Source organism: Astatotilapia calliptera, chromosome 14 (assembly GCF_900246225.1).
Source record: "Astatotilapia calliptera chromosome 14, fAstCal1.2, whole genome shotgun sequence".
Taxonomy (NCBI): domain Eukaryota; kingdom Metazoa; phylum Chordata; class Actinopteri; order Cichliformes; family Cichlidae; genus Astatotilapia; species Astatotilapia calliptera.
The window spans coordinates 22122985-22145437 of record NC_039315.1 but is presented as its reverse complement, the minus strand read 5'-3'; the positions used below and the strand labels follow the sequence as shown (position 1 = coordinate 22145437).

The 22453-nt window shown below is 40.1% G+C and overlaps 1 protein-coding gene across 1 annotated transcript; it reads right to left on the bottom strand.

Annotated features, from left to right (window-relative positions):
• Positions 1-76: 76 nt before the first annotated feature.
• On the bottom strand, positions 77-22099 carry LOC113036053 (sodium- and chloride-dependent GABA transporter 2-like). The gene is made up of 14 exons (XM_026192087.1): positions 21085-22099; positions 18891-19025; positions 17279-17419; positions 17091-17178; positions 16786-16918; positions 5466-5600; positions 5291-5394; positions 5049-5173; positions 3440-3552; positions 3226-3363; positions 1424-1526; positions 1071-1171; positions 824-994; positions 77-655 (listed from the first exon to the last, which is right to left on the bottom strand). Exons 1-14 carry the CDS (start codon positions 21242-21244, stop codon positions 563-565), a joined length of 1740 nt encoding a protein of 579 aa, XP_026047872.1. The 5' UTR covers positions 21245-22099; the 3' UTR covers positions 77-562.
• Positions 22100-22453: the final 354 nt, after the last annotated feature.

The window sequence follows — 22453 nt, the reverse complement described above, 5'->3', positions numbered from 1 at the left end:
GAAGACAACAGACGATGAGGACAGGGAGGAACAGGGGTTTAAATGCACCAAGGAGACAGTCAGAGAGAACTCGTGACAACTGGAGACATTTAAGGATGCAGGGACTGACAGAGACGGGGAAGACGTCTCATTATGACGAGTAAAGGCCTGGATGCCTGGATGGGCAGCTCTCTGGCTGCTCAGCACCCCCAAAGCTCTGATCCTAGAATCGCCCCTGCCTTTAACGTTTAAGGACATTTTTTTGAGGTCAGTCATATCAACACAAAAGCATTTTTTCTTTTTGTAACATGTGGTGTAAAACATCATTTTTGGGAGTGCACTACACAAACACAGCAAACATATCTTTCCATTAAAGAAAATGTGTGTGGATTTAGATACATTGATATATTGTATAAACAAAAAAAAGAAAAAAATGACTATGATGCAGCTCAAATGGGTACAGAAGTGGAAAAAAAGAGAATTTTTTTTTTAATGGAAAACAGAGAAAGTGACATCACGTTCAACTCCAAATCGTAGGTGTTACAAAGGGATCAGATGACCTTTTGTATCAGTTGAGTGTGAACTACTGCAGAAGTTCTCTGATGGTCTCTAGCTGAGTTTCCCTCTTTTGGTTCTCTAAATTTTCAAGATTAGGCTGGCACAGATGATGGAAACGCTACAAAATGGAGAAAAATGGAGAAAAACTTAATTTAAAAGTTTTATAATAATTCTAAAAAGGCTATTATTACCATGATTTCTATTACGTTAAAAATCACCCAGTAAACATGAAAGTCTTACATTTTTGTTTAACTATATATTTAAAATAATAACACAGTCATCCCACCTGACTTAGAGTCCCAGTCTCAGTGCCCAGCTTATACAGGGCCCATCCTGGAACAAGCAGGATGGAGGAGAGGGCCAGTATCCACCCCAGCACATATGCCCAGGATGGATAGATGTACCACCGATTAAAGGTCAGAGGCTTGTACTCAATTAAAGAACATATAAAAGAGCCCTGAGAAATCAAAAGGAGATGGTTTAGTTGGTGGAGAATTGAGTGTTGGTATCCTAATACTTAAAGCCCAACTCACCAGTGAGACCAGTGGTGTGAGGTAGAGCCAGCAGAGTTTAAAGAAGTAGTTGGCTCGTGTTCCTGTCATGTCCTTTATTATGTCATATAACTTATCTACCCCTTAATAGAAGAAGAAACAAGATAAACAACATATAAAGTTCACACTTGGTGTCAATGGAATGCCATGGATGTATTTTTTTCACATAAAGGTTAAATGACAGCCAAAGGAGTCATAATCACCCATGTAAAGACTCCATTATAATGTCCTCACAAGTGTCTGCAAGATTTGCCCCTATATATGAGAAAACTTCCCTGATCATGTCATCATTACGACATCATTAGTGTGAGATGTAAAAAGAAGAGCACACCTACCAAATATCCAACCCAGTGCCAGAGTTTCAAACACACATAGAAAGAGGATGCAAGCTCCATTACAAGCATAGTAGTCGAACAACTGAAACACAAACATCCCTCCCTAGAGACAATGACACAGATATTGATTATGCATGCATTTATTTTCCTCACTAAAATCAGGGGCCCGTTCTTCGTACCTCGCTTACTACATCCAAGATCAAATGACACATCCAAGATCAAATCATCTCGCTAACTTTGAGCTCGCTATTCCGGTTCTTCGAACACACCTGTTGTTGACGATTAGTATAGCTGGATGAAGTAATGTGAGATCACTGGGTGGCTTAACAGGGGCTACGCATCGATAGTAGAAACATTGATCGGCAACCCTTTGATTGGTCGGCGAAATGTCGAAGGAGCGCGCTCAGTATTTTTCGGCAGCAGAGCAAGAACTCTTGATTGAGGGATTTCAGGAGTTTCAGAGTTTAATTAAAATGCAAGGGAACACTGCAAAGGCTGCAAAAGCAAGGAGAGAGGGCTGGCAGAAAGTTGCTGACAAATTAAACTCGTAGGTAATTTAATAATAATAATAATAATGGATTGGATTTATATAGCGCTTTTCAAGGCACCCAAAGCGCTTTACAATGCCACTATTCATTCACTCTCACATTCACACACTGGTGGAAGCAGCTACAGGTGTAGCCACAGCTGCCCTGGGGCAGACTGACAGAAGCCAGGCTGCCATATCACGCCATCGGCCCCTCTGGCCAATACCAGTAGGCGGTAGGGTAAATTTATTATATTATATTATATTATATTATATTACATTATATTATATTATATTATATCCTCTTTCACATCAGAGCCACAACAGGACCCACGAGAACATGTGAACAAGTAAAAGTGAAATAAGAATATTCTACAGAATGGTAATATTTATCACTTATATTGCTTTTAGTCTCTTGAAAAGAGACCCTGAAATAATCTGTTTGTTTGTTTATAAAGGCAACCAAGAAAAGGGCAGAGCAAAAAAAGACAGGTGGTGGTCCTCCTCGTCAACAAGTTGGTTAAGTAAATAATACCCTCACGGGAAAATCGATATCTCTCTATGAGCACACTGTCGCGCTGAGCTAAAGGATCCTGTCTGTCCCGCAATATACGCTGGATTCTGAGGACTCTCCTTATCAATCTTGCACCTTCCGCAATGGGTGGCTCGCGTATACGGACAGGACATGGCTGCGACAGACTTCCCAAATCCACCTTCGCTTTTATAGCCGTGGTCTCCCATCTTGATTACACGAAGTAATTTACAATTACTACTCTAAAATATGAATTACATCTGAAATAATCAAATACATGAAATAGAATGATTAATAGTACATTTCCCTTTTTTTAGGAAATGACCTGTATGTATCTGTATGGAATCAATAAAAGGATCAAGTACTGCATTATCTTTAGTTACATTGATAATATTTATTTATGGAAAAACAGTGGTAAAATATCGCTGTTGCTTTCGTATACATGAAGCGGACATACCTGCGTGGCCGCGATCTAATCTTGTTTACATAAAGTAAACCTGCTTCCGAGCAGGTTTACGCTTACGGATCTGTTGCTATGACAGCAAGTCCCGGATGAGCTTCGGAGAACCGAACGATCCAAGATCACGCGAAATCGTCAACAATCAAATCCAGCTAACTTACTTAGCGAGGTACGAAGAACGGACCCCTGGATTACAATTAGGATATGTAATGTTTATTTTTTTCTTTTAGGCCCCTACACACATTTCCAAAACATTTTCTGCCAGTGATACATTATATACAGACCTCAGTAACCATGACAAGCTGAGAGAAGAAGCATATTAAGCAGAAGAGAAGGAGAAAAATCTCCCTTCGGCCGGCTCTGCGCAACACTTTGGGAAACATATCGATGAAGGACGTCATCACTACTTCCATGGCAACAAACTGTGCAGAAAATGGACAAAACACACTGAGTAAATTTCAAAGCATAAATGCAATGTTCCAAAGTCGTGTGTCTTACTTGTGTATCCAGACCCAAGAGAATGAGCATAACAAAGAAACAGATGGACCACAGTTGAGGCAGGGGCATCATGGCTACAGCCTGAGGGTATGCAATGAACGCCAGGCCTGGACCTGAAACACAACAGCATGATGCCAGAACATATCAAACATGCCAGCCAGTGGTAAATGTTTGTGTTTTAGTTTGTACAGTTTTGTGGTGTGTAATGGCATAAATATGACAGCAGAAATGCAGAAAATTGAACAATCACCTGTGCCTGTTCATATTAAGAGGGAAAAATCAAATGACATCAGGTTTTCACCATTACTCACGTGTTTGACTGTGATGGCACAATGGCACTGACTGATTTAGCCCACATAATATAGTCTGACTATTGGAACTCAAAGGATGCTGAGACCTGATTAGTATGGTAGTTAGTTTCCACAGCTGTAAAAATTATTTTTTGCCAGTGAGACCTAAGTCTTAATTTCAAGTTAAGCATCACAAAATGTCAACTTCCTGACACAAACATTTAGCAAAGCATTCGGTTTTCCTATAGAAATGTGAATACCACAGAAAAACCAATCCTTCTGTTCCACATTCCTCCTCTTCCTATAATCAAGATAACAAGGAAACTTTCACACAATGTTTGGATGCCAACATTGTGTGAAAATGTTGCCAATTTTCTTATTAAGTTTTCTTAGATATCGTAAATTTTGAATTTTCAGTGGCAAAAGTACTTCGTTGTTTTTCTTCCAGTGCTGGAAACAAGTTCCCATAGATTAGGTATAAACTCACTACTGAGAAATTAAGCTTTTGTAAACAAAAATGTCGAAATCTGTCACGGTTCTGGGTCACTTTGACCCAGTATTTTGAGTTGTTATTTTTTGGTGTGTTTTTGGATTATGGATTGTTTTCTTATTCTCTTGTAGTGATTGTGGTGGTGATGGTGGTGGTGATGATTATTAGTTTCATGTTTCTGTTTATCCGTGTTTAAGGATTTGTTGTTTCATGTATTGTTTGAGTTCCATGTGTTATATTCTGTCTGCCTCTCTGTCTGCCTCTTTGTTTAGTGGTTTCTTGTTTCCTGTTTTATTGTGAAGGTCTGTGTCTCATGTGAGTGTGTTCAGTTCTACTGCTCCCCTGTCTCGTTAGTCCAATTTCTCCCAGCTGTGTCTCCCTCCTGTTGCCCATTCCCTGATTACCACCCTGTGTATATTAGCCCTGTGTTTTCCTGTGCTCAGTGTCGCTTCGTACCCCCAGATCCTGCCTGTGTGTTCCAGTTTTATGGTTTGATTTCTGTTTTTGTTTGGTGCCAGCAATAAAGCTGTGTGTGGTCTTCAGTTACATTTCCATCTCAGAGTCCTTCATTTGGATCCACATCTCCACCTGCCTGCACAATGAGCCCTGACAGAAATCATTCCAAAAAATAATATTCCCCCAAATCAAGCTTAACAATTAAAACAGAGCCCTGAAAATTTTAAAGTCTTTCTTGTTCTGTTACCAAGTCTGTGACCAGTTGAGACATGCTCCCATAATATTGTTATGTAAGATTGAGTCCATTTATGGATCACTGTTATGTCACATTTATGGGTCCAGGAGAATATGATCGCATGTTTGTGATATATACCTGACTCTGCCACTTCTGCAATGGGAACACCTTGCTCATGAGCCATGAATCCCAGCACCGAGAACACAGCAAAACCAGCTACAACACTGGTACCACTGTTCAGCAAACACAGCATCAGAGAGTCTCTGCAAATCACAAAAACAAAGTGCAAAGTGCAGTCACTGCATGTGACAAAATATGAGGTTGTTAATATTTAAATATCTATTTAAAATTAAGGTAAATAACTACTGATCATCATGTACTTATAGCAGTTGTTGTTGTATTTGTTGTAGCTTCCCAGCACAATTAGGGAGCCCACACCGATACTGTAGGAGAAGAAGATCTGACTCACAGCCTCCATCCACACCTGTTCCAACAAAGCAACAGTATTACACTTGTCCACCTGTGTCAGACACTGTTAGAGATTTGAGCTCGTACCTGAGGGTCTATCAGTCGTGAGGGTTCAGGCAGAAGATAAAACATGATTCCTTCGAATGCTCCAGGAAGAGAGAGGCCACGAATCAAAAGTATTAACAACATCACGTAGGGGAAGGTAGCTGTGACATATACCACCTGTGGGAAAAAGTAACATTTCAGAGCATTTAAGTGTTTACTCAATATGTACTATGTATACATACTGTATATAGAGCTACAGTGAGGAAAAATAATTATTTGATCTCCAGCTGATTTTGTAAGTTTGATTGCTTATAAAGGAGTGAACAGTCTCTAATGTTTGTGGTAATTTAATTTTAATGGGGGGGGGGAGACAAGATATCCCCAAAAAGAACACATTAAATAAAAGTTATAAACTGATTTCCATGTCATTGAATGAAATAAGTATTTGAGCCCTTACAGCCTAGCCAGAACTCTGGTTCTCATAGATTTGCTGTTGTGGCCTATGTGGCACACAGATTGCAATCAATCAATGAATTAATCAGTTACAGATGCTCCTGTCACAGTTCTGGGTCTTAGGGCCAGCTTCTGAGTTTATTGTGGGGTTTTGTTTTGTTTTTTGAGTGTTTTGTGTTATCATTATGACTTAAGTTTCAACAGGCAGTCCTGAATTTATTCTTATTATTGCTTCAGAGTTTTCTTGTGATCTCACTTAATTTCCTTGTTCATTAGGTTTCCTTTGTTCCCCCCTTTGTCCTGTGTCCCTCGCTCCCTTGTTGCATTTGGTTGTGTGTGTGCGTCTCTGCGTCTTGTTTCCCTTTTCTTTTTACATGTTCCCCTCCTTGTTTTTCATTCCATATTTGTAGGGTAATTTCCAATAAACCAAGTTCAAAAAAGGGGAGTCTATGGCTGACGCGTGTTCCTGGTTTCCAAAAGAAATGTTTCCAGTTGCATTATGGTTTGAAGACTGTTTTATTTATTACAAACTGAGGATGTAACAATGAACTCCTTCCAAAAAAAAGGGCATGAAAATTCCAAAAAATAGCAGTTATCCAATACTAGCTGTGTACACGGTCAGAAAACCGTGAGACTCCTAACCTCTCTGTCCATGCTCCTCCCCTTCCCTCTCACACAGGGTTTCATGCTACTACTGCACTTATGTAATGAATCTATGAATAATAAAACAAACATGAACTCAATCGTAAATAAAATATAAAGCAGACGTCTGGCGCTTACATTACCGGCCCCTAATTGTTCTAATAATGTATTGCCTTAGAACAATTACCACATTTTTTAACTTTACAAACTTAATATGAACCACGTTTAGACATATCCAATGTTTAAACACATGACAAAATATTATTTATAGACAAATGAATTGTCCAATACTTTGCCAATCAGCTTTGCAAAGTATATTAAGGCTGGTTTCTGTCCATTTCCAAAAGAACAGGTGAAAAAGAATAAGAAAGAAAAGAAGGAAAGAGAGAAAGAAGGAAAGAGCCAGAGGTTGCTAGCACATGGCTCATCGTAGGGGCTTAGTCTTTACCACTAGCCCATTCAGATTCCACAAGCAGACAAATCTTGGTGATGGGTCTGTCCAAAACATTAGTCTTTGTCTTTATCCGTACTCGGCGAACGAGACCCTTCTTGTCTGGAACTGTTTTGATGATCTTTCCCATAATCCATGAATTTCGTGGTGCACAGTCGTCCACAAGAAGAACAACATCTCCTTCTGCAAAGTTTCTTGATGCTGTGGCCCACCGCTGACGTTCCTGAAGTTGAGGTAGGTATTCTTTAGTCCATCTCTTCCAAAATAGATTGGACATATATTGCACCTGTTTCCATCTACGTTGTGAGTAGAGGTCATTCTGGTCAAACAATCCTGGAGGCAATGAAGATTTTGTTTTCAACAACAAAAGATGATTAGGTGTCAGAGCCTCCAAATCATTTGGGTCGCTTGATGCCCTGGTGATTGGTCGGCTGTTGATGATCGACTCTGCCTCGCATAAGACTGTATGAAGGCATTCTTCTTCCAGAACTTGTTCTCTCACAGTAGAATTCAGCACTTTTCGTATTGATCTTATCAACCTCTCCCATGCTCCGCCATGATGTGAAGCAGTGGGAGGGTTAAATGTCCACTTAATTCCATGCTGTTGAAATAGATGCTGAAACGGTGAAGTGTTCCAGTCAGCGATTGCTTCCTTCAGCTCACGATTGGCAGCAACAAAATTTGTCCCATTATCTGAGCGAATCGCCCTCACTTGTCCTCTCCGTGCTATGAAGCGCCGGATTGCATTTATGCATGAATCTGTGTCTAATGATGAGGCCAGCTCTATGTGTACTGCACGAACCGCTAAACAAGTGAATATAACACCGTATCTTTTTAAGATGGTTCTTCCACGTCTTACTTCGAATGGGCCAAAGTAGTCTACACCAACCCGGGTGAAGGGTGGATCATCTGGCAACACTCGCTCTTGTGGAAGATCAGCCATCAGTTGTTTCCCAACTCTCCCATGCAGGCGACGACATGTCACACACTTTGCGATGATCTTTCTAATGGCTGTGTTGGCACTTGGGATCCAAAACTTCTGTCGCAATTCAGAGAGCATGTGATTGCGCCCTCCATGCCCAGTTTCTTCATGTATCTGTTGGAGGACTAAGTCAGAAATGTGAAAGTCTCTAGACAGGATAATAGGCTGCTTAGCGATTTCTGGCATAGCTGCCCAGCTCAATCTTCCACCAACTCTCAACAGATCTTCCTGTAGTACAGGGTTCAGTTTGTATAAATGGCTGTTGCGCTTCACACTTTGTCCCTTGTGAAGAGCTGAAACCTCTTCCGAGAATTTCTCCTTTTGGCAAAATCTGATTATATCGAGCTCTGCTTGATTCAGGTCTTCCACTGAAATTTGTGTAGGCTTAAAGCTTGTCCTGAAACTGTCAATCTGACTTTGTCTCAGCTGCTGATCATTGTCAAAGCTATTCTCCACACTGGTTACACACAGCTCTTTACGTTTTTGACAGAGACTCCAAAGTAAGGCTTTAAGTTTCAGGAACCACGCCACCGCTCTTTTCAACTTTGTCCATGATGAGAAGTAATTTATCAGTCTCTTGAATGGAGCAACATTTTCTTCCACCTCTATTTTGTTTACTGTGGCCTTCTTGATCTCAGGATCACCAGAAGTGATTTCCGGACAATTCAATGGAGTGTTAGGCCAAAACTCTACTGGACTGCGAAGAAAATCTGGCCCAGACACCCACGTTCTGTTCTTCATAAATTCATCTACTCTTTGCCCTCTTGAGGCACAGTCAGCAGGATTCTTGTCTGTGCTGATGTGTTTCCACTGTTCCACATCAGAGCCTTTCAGAATAGCTGCAACTCTGTTTGCCACAAACGTACGAAAACGCGTGGTCTCATTCCGGAGATACTGGAGCACCACCGTACTGTCTGTCCAAAAAACTGATTCTGCAAGGTTCAGTTGTAGCTCTCTTCTCAGGACACTATCCATCCTAATGGCTACTGTAGCAGCAGTCAATTCCAGACGGGGTATGGTAGGAGGCCTGAGAGGCGCCACTCTGGACTTGCCCATCATAAATGCACATTGTGTCTCATTGCTCGTGTTACGCATGAGTAGGTAGCTGACTGAGCCATATGCATCCTCACTTGCATCTGCAAAGTGATGTAGTTGTGCAAATACATCATTTCCAAAATCTTTGGGCTTGAAACATCTTGCAACTGAGAAGTGTTCCAAAGCAGGAAGGCTGGTTAACCAGTCAGTCCACCGCCTCTTTATGTGCTCAGGTAAGTCGTCATCCCACCCGATCTTCAATCTGCACAATTCCTGCAGGATAATCTTTGCTGGCAAGACTGCTGGCGCCAAAATGCCTAATGGGTCATACACTGATCCAATGACAGAAAGAAGTCCTCTTCTTGTGAATGGGCGATCTTTGATGTTGATCTTAAATCTGAATGTGTCTGACTCAACACACCAATTGAGACCAAGGGCCCTCTCAAGTGGAAGTTTGCCATGATCCAGGTCCAGGCTTTTCATTTCTGCTGCCAGTTCAGACTTTGGGATGGAGTCAAGCACCTTCCTTCGGTTGCTCACCCATTTGTTGAGACGGAAGCCTCCGTTGGGACAGATTTTCATTAGATCTTGACACATTGATATAGCTGCCTCCTCCGTAGCGACAGACTTGAGACAGTCATCAACGTAAAAGTTCTGCAATACTGTTTGAACAACTTCAGCTCTGAACTGCCTACTCTGGTCTTCAGCACACTTCCTCAAAGCGAAATTGGCACAACTGGGTGAGGATGTGGCCCCAAACAAATGCACAGTCATCTTGTGCTCAGTCAAAGCTTGATTGCAGTCGCCACCTGTCCACCAGAGGAACCTAAGTAAGTCAGAGTCACCGTCAGGCACCTTCACCTGGTGAAACATTGCTTCAACGTCTGCCATAATTGCAACAGGTTCCTGTCTAAATCGTATGACAACACCAATGAGACTGCTGGTCAAATCTGGACCCTGAAGAAGTTGATCATTCAGGGATGTGCCCTGATAGGATGCTGCACAGTCGAACACAACTCTTAATTTCTGCTTCACAGGGTGGTACACGGCGTGATGGGGTATATACCACACTTTTCCTTCTTTGTGCGCCAGTTCATCATTTGACAGTTGTACTGCATAGCCCTTTTTAAGAAGGTCTTCCATGAAGTCTGTGTACTCTTGTCGGAAGCAGTCATTCCTGAGAAATTTAAGCCTCAAGTTACGTGCTCGTTGTTCAGCGACTGAGCGATTATTTGGCATGTTGACCAATCTGTTCTTCAGAGGTAGACATATTGTATAGTGGCCATCCATCAGTTTTGCAGATTCCATGGCCATGTCCATAAACTGATGGTCCTCTCTTGACATTTCCACTTCATCATGTTTTCTTCCCTCTGGAAAATCCACCATGAACTGTTGAAGCCACAGGTTCTCTAAACGGCTCACTGATATGCGGTTTGCATTAGCCTTGGCTGGGTTTCTCTTGTCTGCATGACAGCCAGTTTCTCTCAAAGGTCCATTCACAGTCCAACCTAGCTTGGTTCTTACAGCATACGGTCCATTACCTACACTGCTTACAACCTCCCATGGCTCCATTGCTTTAGGTACATTTGCTCCTATAAGCAATCCAATGTCAGTCTCAATTCGAGGCAGTTTTACTTCTTTAAGGTAAGGCCACTTTTCGAGATCTTTCTGTAGGGGTATGTTTTCTTTTCCTACAGGTATTGTCCTTTGTGTGAAGACATCTGGCAGATCAATAAAGTCGTCACCAGATAAACTACTGACCTCCAAGCCTGACACTACATGAGTACAGACAGGTTTCTCTTCATTCATAGTTTTCAGTAGTATGTCAGTTTTCCTTCCAGTGATCTTCAATTTGTCCATTAATGTCTCTGTACAGAATGTGGCAGAGCTTCCTGGGTCCAAGAAGGCGTAAGTCTGCACTACTACACTTCCCTTTTTGGCCTTGACCTGTACAGGAACTATTGCAAGTGTGCAGTCATCTTCCCCGGCCCCAGTTGGCCCACAATCCTCAGACTCTGCACAGACAAAGGCACTTAAGATTGTTTGACTTTCACTGTTCTTAGTTTTCTTCTCTGTGTCAGCGTCTGTGTCCCTTTTCTTGATATGCAACAATGTATGATGAGCAAGAGAACATACCTCACAGCTCACCTTTCTCTTACAAAGTTTGCTCATGTGACCTTGCTTCAAACAGCTAAAACACAGTCCTTTGCCTTTCAAAAATTCCAACTTTTCGTTGTGTAGCTTGCCCTTAAACTTACCACACAGGTCTATGATGTGCCCACCGTTACAGAACAGACATGCCTGTGGAGTGGGTTTCACATAATTTGTGTTTTCCATTGTCTTTGTGTCTTTCTCCTGAATGTCCAATGGTATGGCACTGGTGGTGAATGACTTCTTCATTACAACCCTTTTCTGATCCTTGTTACTGTTTTGTTTAATGGTGAATGGTTTAGCAGTGGTGCTATCCTTTATGTCACCAAAAACAGGGTGAAGTGCAATTTTGGCTTGTTTATTAATAAACTCCACCAAATCATTGAACTTGACTCGTCTGTCGCCTCGCTCTTGCATACCACACACAACAGATCTCCACCTTTCACGTAACTTGTATGGAAGTTTTGCTACAATGGCTTTCAGGCTTGCGACGTTATCAAGTTCCTCCATGTAACTCACTTCAGCCATGGTGTTACAGCAAGCTGTCAGAAAGAGTGAAAACGCATTTAAAGCTTCTGCATCTTCTGGCTTGATAGGTGCCCAGTTTGAGACCTTGTTCATGTAGGCTACAGCAACTTTGTAGTCATTTCCGAAATGCTCTTTGAGGAGCTGTTTAGCCTTGTGATAGCCTACATCTGGCTTCATGTGCTGCAAAATCCACTCTAGACTGCTGCGTACCAATAGGGTGATTTTGTAAAGGCATGAATTCCCCATATCCATTTTCTGTGTTGGTGACTGGAGTTTGACTTACAGGTAATGGTATGAATCCAGAATCAATAGTCGTTGGGTATGCAGGACTCACATGTGACGAGCGCTCATTTTCAAAATTCTCTAATACCTTTATTTTAGCATCAGAGGCGGCAATAGCAGTTTGCAGATCTAGCTGCTCTCTTTTTGCTTTCAACTCAGTTTCCTGTCGTTCAAGCTTTTGTTTTTGTTTGAGAGCAGTTGCTTGTGCAAGCAATGTGGCTCTCTCCATTTCAGCTTTGAGGCGTACTGAGGAAGCAGTGGACACTTGGCTCCCAACGGCTGACCTGCGCCTCCTGCTTTTACTGCTTAATGCAGCAGACATCACAGAAACACTGTCGGAAGGCTGGATGTCTGCATCACACTGTCTAGCTTGTTCTGTGCGCTCCTCAGCTGCTTTAACCCACGTTTCCACATGTTGCATAAATCCACGAATACGACTAGCATTAGGTTCATACCAAGAACTTTGGTCCTTTTCAAATTCTTCCTCATGCATTAATACTCTCAAACTATCATTTATCTTACACAGTTCTCCAAATGAATCTTGGTAGTCTAAACGCAATTTCTGCTTAACAGCATTCACGTTAGCATCATCTTCCATTAGCCGTTCGAGCTGATTAGCTTGGCTAGTTAGGTGGCCTAGCTTAGCCTTTCTAGACTGGGTCAACCTGTGCAGCTTTTCCTCGACAGCCTTTTCTGTCATTTTTGGTTCTCTTTTTCCACACACTAGTTCTTCATCACTCTCATGCATTATGACAAATTTCCACAGTAGCAAAGCTTGTTTTCACTGCTTACCGTGATTCTTCCTCCAAGTAGGCTATTGCCTTCAATCCACAGTGCACGGCGTTGCTAAACATGATCCTTTTCAGTATTCCTTTTCCCAAAAAAGGAGCAAGAAGGTTTTCTGACTAAATGTAGGGTAATTTCCAATAAACCAAGTTCAAAAAAGGGGAGTCTATGGCTAACGCGTGTTCCTGGTTTCCAAAAGAAATGTTTCCAGTTGCATTATGGTTTGAAGACTGTTTTATTTATTACAAACTGAGGATGTAACAATGAACTCCTTCCAAAAAAAAGGGCATGAAAATTCCAAAAAATAGCAGTTATCCAATACTAGCTGTGTACACGGTCAGAAAACCGTGAGACTCCTAACCTCTCTGTCCATGCTCCTCCCCTTCCCTCTCACACAGGGTTTCATGCTACTACTGCACTTATGTAATGAATCTATGAATAATAAAACAAACATGAACTCAATCGTAAATAAAATATAAAGCAGACGTCTGGCGCTTACAATATTTCTCCTGTCTCTCGTGTGCATTCATGTCTGTTCTCCACAGCCCAATTTTCCTCTTGTTTCAACAAAAACAAACAAAAACAAAATGTTTTACGTCTATTTGTCCTGTATGTTGCTCTGCATTTAGTTTCTCACATTTTTGATTAGTTATTGGCTTTTGGTTTTTCTTATTTTTGTACCTTTGTGTTTTTGCGCCTAAATAAAATGCTAGCCTTTTGTTATTGTTGGATTTGTATTTTTGATTATCATTTATGCTTAGAAATATCTACTTATATATGCTTAGAGTTTTATAATTAGTTGTAGACAATAGAGGTTTGATCCTTAGTAGTCTGCAGAGACGTTGTTTTCATTCCAGAGTGCTCTGGCATTCACACCCACATTCTGGGAGCATGGGAGAGGTCGTACCTTGTCTTATTGTTTTATGGTAGGATAAACGTATCTATATCTGTTTTAGGCTAAGTGCCTTCTGTTTAGACCAGCAGGTTTAGGGAAGTCATTTATGGGGTCACACTCTGACCCCACACACGCACACACAACGCACAGGCAAGGTACTCTTTGTTTGTAGACATCATATGTTACAGTTTTTCTCGATTGCTTAAACACTATAACCAGGCCTCTAAACTAAAATTTCAAAACCGTAACGCTATTGGTCAAAAAGCTCACCCATTTCCCTGAACTATAAACACTATTCCCTGCTTTGACACATGACTCAAATTTGGTGAACTGTTACTGCAAAACTCTACACACAAATCCCTACATTTTACAGTGCTTACACCATGTAGTCATTTAGAAAGCACTAGCATGCAATAATGTTAACTTAAGTCAGCATAGCTTGAGCTCAATTAGCACACAATTAACCAGGTGGAAACACTAGGAGTCAAAATTTAGCACACACCAATCAGAACCTGCGATGGATAGATAAAAGGGCCAAAGTCAGCTCATTCAGGTTTGAAACAATGGATCCAAAGAGATGCAAAGGAAGAGGACGTGGTGGAGAAAGAGGACGTGGTGAAGGAGGAGGACGTGGTGGAGGAAGAGGACATGGTGGAGGAAGAGGACATGGTGAAAGAGGAGGACGTGGTGGAAGAGGAGGAGGAGGTGGTCTAGGACAACAGGAAGGTGGTGGAGGAGGAGGGAGAGGTGGAGGAGGAGGAGGACGTGGTGAAGGAGGTGGAGGTGGAGAACGACGGCGACAAGGAAGGGGAAGAGCAAGGGCAAGAAGACAGTCAGTCTCGGATGAAATTCGAGCCACTTTAGTTGACCATGTCCTTGTCCATGGGATGACTATGAGGGAGGCTGGGCAACGAGTACAACCAAATTTGAGTCGCTTCACTGTTGCCTCCATCATCAGAACCTTCAGGGAGGAAAACAGGTAGGTGTACTTGCAGTAAGACTGCTTTGTACAGTAACTTGTAAGTTACTGAACTTATGTGTCTTGAGTTTCAGTATGTTTCCATTATTTTCCTGTAAAATGAATGTGTGACAGTTACAGTAATGAGTGCTTCTATTTTTGTAGGACACAGAGACGACCACCTGGTGGAGGCAGGTTAAGGCTTTTGTCGGAGGAGCAAGAGAGGGAACTTGTAAACATGGTAATTGCAAATAATGTAATCCGCCTGCAAGAGATTCAAAGGAGAGTGATTGAGGATGATCATCTTTTTCGAGGCATAAATGCCATCAGCCTCTCCACAATTGACCGCATCCTCCGAAAGAATCAATTCCGGATGAAACAGGCATACCGAGTCCCTTTCGAACGAAACTCTGACAGAGTGAAGAACCAACGTGTGGAATATGTTCAGGTATGAGTTTTGATACTGTATAAAGTATTGTGTACCATCACAGCATGGCAGTTTATGCTGCTATTTCAGCACTCTTGAACTGTGGTTCAGGGTACCGATTGACTCTACTGTGTTATGTGTTTTGCAGAGAATCTTTGAGATTGAAGGACGGCCTGTTCCCCATGAAATAATCTTTGTGGATGAGGCAGGTTTTAACCTGACCAAAAGAAGGAAAAGGGGGAGGAACATAATTGGCCATCGGGCTATTGTAAATGTCCCTGGTCAGTGTGGGGGGAATGTCACTATGTGCGCAGCCATCAGCCAACGAGGGGTACTCCACCGCCATGGGGTACTAGGACCCTATAACACTATGCTTCTCCTTGCTTTTCTTGATGGTTTAAGACAACATATGTTCCAGCTGGACTACAGGGAACCAGCACAGCCAGAGCAGCCTCACTACGTTGTTGTGTGGGATAACGTCAGCTTCCATCGCGCTGCTCTGGTTCATGACTGGTTTACCAATAACCCAAGGTTTTCTAATATCTTTCTGCCTGCATACTCTCCCTTTCTAAACCCGATAGAGGAGTTATTTTCGGCATGGCGGTGGAAAGTGTATGACCGAGAACCTTATGTCCGTGTTCACCTCCTTCAGGCCATGGAAGAGGCCTGCCTAGACATATCAGTAGATGCATGCCAGGGGTGGATCAGGCATGCAAGGGGATTTTACCCCCGCTGCCTGGCTGGGGCCAATATAGCCTGTGATGTGGATGAGATTCTCTGGCCTGACCCAGACCAAAGACAAGATGCTGAGGTGGGATAATGTTTCTGGTGTGTGTTGTACTGTATAGTACATGAATGACAATGTGCCACTGTACATACATTGGTTGCGTCTTTTGTGTTTATCATGTGACAAGGGTTTTGAAGGGGAGAACCATAAGCAACCTAATTGTTTTGGAACTATTGTTTTGAATTAATTGTACCAGTGTGCAAAACTCTGTTGTAGTGTGTGTGTTTTTGAGGGCTTGTGTTTGATGTCTGAGGGCAAAGTTTGGTTTTTCAGCAGGAGTGAATAGTTTTGGGTGTAGAGCTTCATTTTGACCTGGAAATAGGATGTTTGGGGAATTGAGTGAGAGGTTATGGATTTGTGTTTACTGTTGTGAGGATATGAGGCGTAGTTTCAAGAAATGTGTTTTAGCAATCGAGAAAAACTGTAATGAACCTATGTATATTCATGTAACCTCAATAAAAGAGCAGTGTTACGGGGGGGGGGGGACGAGAGCAACTGGGGTCGAGCGAAGGAACGGCGTTTGTCCAGTTCTCTCCCGTGCACTAGAAACATAAAGAACTTTGCCTACTCGTGTCTTGCTTTGCTGTGTAATTAAATTATCTTGAACGTTCCAGCAAATAGGTTTAAGTTACAAACCTATCAGCTATTAAGTTCATTTTTCCTTCTGCCATCTGCGCAGGGGTCCGTTCATTGCCACACACAATCTGCATCCACAGATCGTTGTCAACAATTTTCTATTTTTTTGTCCACAAAATATGGGAAATCTGTGGAGGTAGCTAACACTTGAAGTTAAATACTTATCTCATTCAATGACATAAAAATCAATTAATTCCATAACTTTTATGTCACATTCTGCCTCATTCCATTGAAATTAATCTACCATTTAAATTAGAGAGTCATTAGAGAGTCATGTATTTGGACAAACTTATAATTTCTGCAGGGGATCAAATAATTATTCCCCCACTGTATTTACCAGCAAAACTACCTTTCCTGTAGATCTGACTCCTTTCCAGATACAAAAGTAGCAGACGATCCACATAGCAATGAGGCACAACAGCACCTCCCACTGGATGCTGCCTATTTCCTCAATGCCCCCAGAGATCATCAGCACTCGTCGTCTAGAAGTCAATTAAATGCAGAAGGTAAAAAAAACAATATATAGATTGATAGACAGACAGATCGATAGGTAGAAGGATATAGATATATATAGCTGGAAAAGGTACAAAATGTTTTATTGGGCTTTAAATAACTTGGTATGTAGGCTTTTTCAGTCCATCTACATAGACATACTCCCAAAATTCGGTGGCTGCAGAGGTCGAGTTTGTCTGGTTGGTCCAGTGGACGGTGTTATTTTTTGTTGAAAAGTCTACACAGCCCTCTGAGAAGAGAGTGTGAAAAGTATCAGAACAAAAGTTTAAATACCTAAACATACTTTGACAATTTTTTATTGGAAAATGGAAATAATCTTTGCATTTTACCTGTGTTCCAGTCATTGTTGCAGGAGGCCCAGGGGAGCTGAGAGCTGAAGGAGAACACGAGGTAGAGCAAAGCCCAGGAAAGAATAATGATGTAGGTCATACAGCTATAGAAAATGATTAGTTGTCCACCAAAGCCTATCCCTGAAAGGCATTTACAGATAATAATTACAAAAATTTATCAATTACTCAGACTTCTTGTTGTTTTAGGGTTACTCAGCAGTTTTGGCTTGAGGTCTGTGACTGTGGTGGCCATTTGAATGAACTCATTGTTACATTCAAGAAACCAGTTTAAGATGATTTTGTGATATAACAGGATAATATGACATTATCCTGCTCAAAGTAGCCATCAGAAGATGGCTACACTCTGGTCATAAAGTGATGGACAAGGTCAGCAGCAATACTATAGGCTTTGGCATTTAAACGATGTGCAGCTGGTACTTAAGGGCACATGGTGTACCAAGAAAATATCCACCACATTATTACATCAGCACGACCACCACCAGCCTGAACCACTGATCCAAGGCAGTGTGGACTCATGCTTCTATGCCAAACCTACCATCAGAAAAAAAGTTTGCTCTCTTCTCTAGTTTTGGTGAGATTCTGTGAATTTCAGTTTCCTGGTCCTTATCTGAGTGGCACTTGATTACAGCTGAAGCCCATCTGCTTCAAGGTTGTTGTGCATTGAGAGATCCTATTTTTCCCAGGATATATTGGATGTGTGTGTGTGTGTGTGTGTGTGTGTGTGTGTGTGTGTGTGTGTGTGTGTGTGTGTTTCATTTTGAATGAGCATATTTGATTTGTGTGCGGGTATTGAAATACATGTGTGCGTATTCAGATTTTTGCTACAATAATATGTCAAGATACTGTAGCAGGTTACATGTGAAAAGGAAGCCTAGTGAAAAGTTGGGTGAGCTGTAATTGTTACTTGCCTGTATTTTCAATGCTTTCAGCAAAATGTTAAGACTTTTCAGGCCAAAATCCTAATAATAATAATACATCGTAATAATGTGCAACTTTAAAGTCAACTTTTATTTCAGGCTGCTTGCATTCTGTTGCTAATTGCTAACTTAAAATATAATGGGTCCAAAAACTTGCAGCTACAGTAGCTTTTATGTGTAGAATTCAGTTGTGGGATAGTCCAGTGCTATTCCTTTAAAAACATAAATAAAGAGTGCCACAAACACTGTTTTATACATTAGCTGGGTAGCAGTCTGCAGTAAACGGGACAAACACATTCCAATATTTAATAAAATTTAGTATTTCTAATTTGAACATCATGGAAAATATTTGAGATAATGTAGAAAAGTGAACCACACACATAATATTAGTCTTAACATATTAAATTTAAATGCATAGAAATTACATCTTGTTCCTTTAGAACTGCCTAGTAGCAAATCACTGAGAATGACTTGCAAAACACAATGTTACCAGTTCTCAGTTAAGGCTTGAACTTATAACTTGAAGATTGTGATAAGTACAGAATTGGCTTAACTTTAAATACTTATTAACTTGTTCACTACATTTTGAGACACAGTTGTGCAAGACTGTGAATAAATGGCCATTGAAGAGAAGGATAACATGTTTTCTTGTTAACGATCCCTGAACAGCTTACCTTCTGCTAATGGGCACAGCTTCCTCCAGCAGGTAATGCCACCCTCCTGGGTGAATTGCCCTATAGTTGTCTCCAGCAGGAACACGGGTACACCACAGGTTACCACAAATACCAGATATGGCACCAGGAATGCACCTGAATTAAAAACATACACAGTAAACACACCTGTTGTGCAGCTTCTGAGTAACAAGCTTACTCAATTATGAATTGAAATTTTATTTCAGTCAACAACAACAACAACAGATTATAATTTTACATAAAAGTACTCAAACAGAAACCGAAAAAGGAATAGGCTGAAGCCTTATGGCTTATACTTATCCTATCCCTTACCCCCATAGAAATAATCAAATCCTTAACCAAGAAAATAAATAGCATTGATAAATAAGTTGTATAACAGTTTGAAAAGAAATCAATGATAAATCAAGAAATTAAATCAACACAAAAAAATTTTAACAAACCAAATTTCTATAACCTTGTATAATACTAATTTTTAAAATCTTCCTGAAGAATGACAAAGAAAAACACATCTTCAGTTCATCATTAAGTCCATTCCATAATTTCACTCCCAAAACTGACACACATCTATACTTAACATTGGTTCTCACTTTAGGCATTTCAAACTTATAAGACCCCCTCAAATCATATTTTCCATCTCTTAGTTGAAACATACTTAAAATACAAATTGGAACATTCTTTTTCATCACACGATATATCATTTCTAAAGTTTTAGAATATATAATGCCCATGAATTTTAACATAGATGATCCTACAAAAAACTGGTTGGTGGACTCCCTATATCCAACTTTATTTATTATTCTAATAGCTCTTTTTTGCAATTTAAATATTGAATCCAAATATGTTTTGTATGTGTTCCCCCAAATTTCTGCACAGTAGGTCATATAAGGCAAACAAAGGGAAGTATACAATAAATAAAGGCAGTTCTTATTCAAAAAATCTCTTGTTTTATAAAGAATAGAAATAGACTTGGATAATTTTCGTTTCACATGTTCTATGTGGGGCTTCCAACAAAGTTTATCATCAATAATTACTCCTAAAAATTTTTGTCTCATATACTCTTTCAATTTCAACATTATTTAAATTCAATTTTACTTTAATATTACTTTTACTACCTCCAAATAACATAAATTTTGTTTTACTTTCATTCAATGATAGTTTATTAAATACAAACCATCTATTTAACTTCATGAGTTCTGTTTCCACTGTTTTCAGTAATTTCTTTATGTCTTTTCCAGAGCAAAATAAGTTTGTATCATCAGCAAACACCACATATTTTAAAGTATCACTGGCTGTACAAATATCATTTATATAAAGTAAAAATAACTTAGGTCCCAAAACAGATCCTTGCGGAACTCCACAAGTTACTTTTCTAAGTTTAGATTTCATGTTATTAATACTCACATATTGGAACCTATTATTCAAGTAACTATTTAACCAAAATTGTACAACACCTCTTAAACCATACCTTTCACACTTCCGTAAAAGTAAAGAATGATCTATTGTATCAAAGGCTTTACGTAAATCAATGATATTAAACAAGGACCTGGTATATGCTTTTAAAAACAAAACATATATCAGTTGTTTAAACATACTACCAAAATTAAGATGACATATTGGGAAGTTATTAAAGGAAATTTTTACTAATGAATTGTTTGACTAGTACTTTTACTACTACTGCTGCTACAACTACTTTTTACTAGAACTTTGTTTGTGAAAGTTGAATTCACAAAAAAACTACAAGAGGCAGATTTTTATAAACTAATAATATTGTTTTCTTCTTTTTTAATTATAATGATTCTATTGCAAACAATCAAGCTGCCTGAGGACTGGATGCTATTGGATTCAGTGGAGCAGAGTCTTCACTTTGGATGCTGGCATCAGATTTGATGGAATCAACCTGCTGCCAAATCCAAAATGCTTCAAACAGATAGAGAGCCCTGCTTGACTTCACCTACAGTTGTCATGTGAGCTACCTCAAGTGATAAAATTAACATTTCCTAGAGTACCAATGGAGTTTGAAGTCACACTTTCAGTCTCATTTCAGTGACTGTGAACTAGTAATAATAGACCTTGAACTAGTACTGTTTTGTAATTTATTTTGCTCATGCTTTGCACAATCAATATAATCCTACAAGATTAATACACCTTTAATGTAGTGAGTTCCTCATTTGCTTACCCCCTCCATTTTTGTAACAGAGGTAGGGAAACCTCCACACGTTCCCCAGGCCGACAACATTTCCCGCCACAGCAAGGAGAAATTCCACCTTATTTCCCCAGTGTCCTCGCTCCTCCACCTCTGGCTGTGTGTCTCTCTGCATAGATTTTCTTTTCATCATTTCTAAAGGTTCAGGGTGCGGACAATGATGGCACTGCGCTTGGTGCTCTAATTGTCACTGCCTTTATATTCTCTGCCAATTCTGTGTTGAAGAATGAGTTAATAAGTTTTCAGTAGAAAAATTAATTAACTCCAGGAGAGTAACTGGATGAAAAAAAAAAGGTTTCAAAGGTTTCACTTTTAACTTGTTGGGGTCTATGTTTTTCAAGATGCATCTCAGATATAGGAGGGGTTAAAATTTAGTTGTGCTGCATCACTATGTCACAACTGCCGATCGTTAAGCTATACTTGCCAGGCTTTTGTGTTGGTCAAAGTAAAAGTTTAAAGGAAACCATTTAAAGCCATGAGAAGATTGCGAGTTAAAAGATGGGAGAGGAAGAGGAGGTGCACTTAAAATTGGGGTCTCCTGTCTCTAATTTAACTGTGAGTTTGTGTTTGTGGTTGCAGTAGCTTCTGATTGGTTCTCTAAGGCTGGCCCAGAAGGTGGGGACAGCCGAATTTCAAATGAATAACTGAGTAACAGGTTTTAGCAAGGTTCGTAGGAAAGTAGTTAAATATTTAATTTTAGTTTAAATATTTAAGCTAAAGTCCTACAGCTGAAGCACAAAGGAAAGTTTCTCAGTACATTTGTGTGGGATGTGGGATTTTTCAGTTAAATATAAACAAGGTGCATGACTCTGCAAAATTCTTTGTTTCCAGCTTTGCCAGATTGTATTTAAGGTCTAAAGACACTAAGAGTTTTCAATACTTTCTTTTTGTAGATAAATGGACGTCAGAGAATAAAAGCGAAGACCCATCAGTCAATTCTTATCATGGGCCACTCTTTAATATTACCCTGACTAGTGGTATACAGATACTGCTTCGTAAATTTGTCAGATGTCTCCATGATATCATCTTAAAACAACTTCTTTTTTTTTTTTTTTTTAAATGTGTTAAGAAATGCATTATTTCATCTTGGCCATTAAGTGATGATGGTCTGTGAAAACAATCCAGTTATTTACCCACTGCTTTGTTTGATTTCTACTTTTTTATTCCACATTGGGAAAATCCTGGATCCAAGTTCTAGGATTTTGAGTTTTTCGGTGAGTTATTAGTTCTTCTGGGTTTTTAGAAGTGATTTATGTTTTTGTTTTGTATCATTTCATGGTTTTCTATTGTAGTGATATTTTGCAATTCCTAGTTCTGAGTTTTGTTATAAAAATTTTAATTT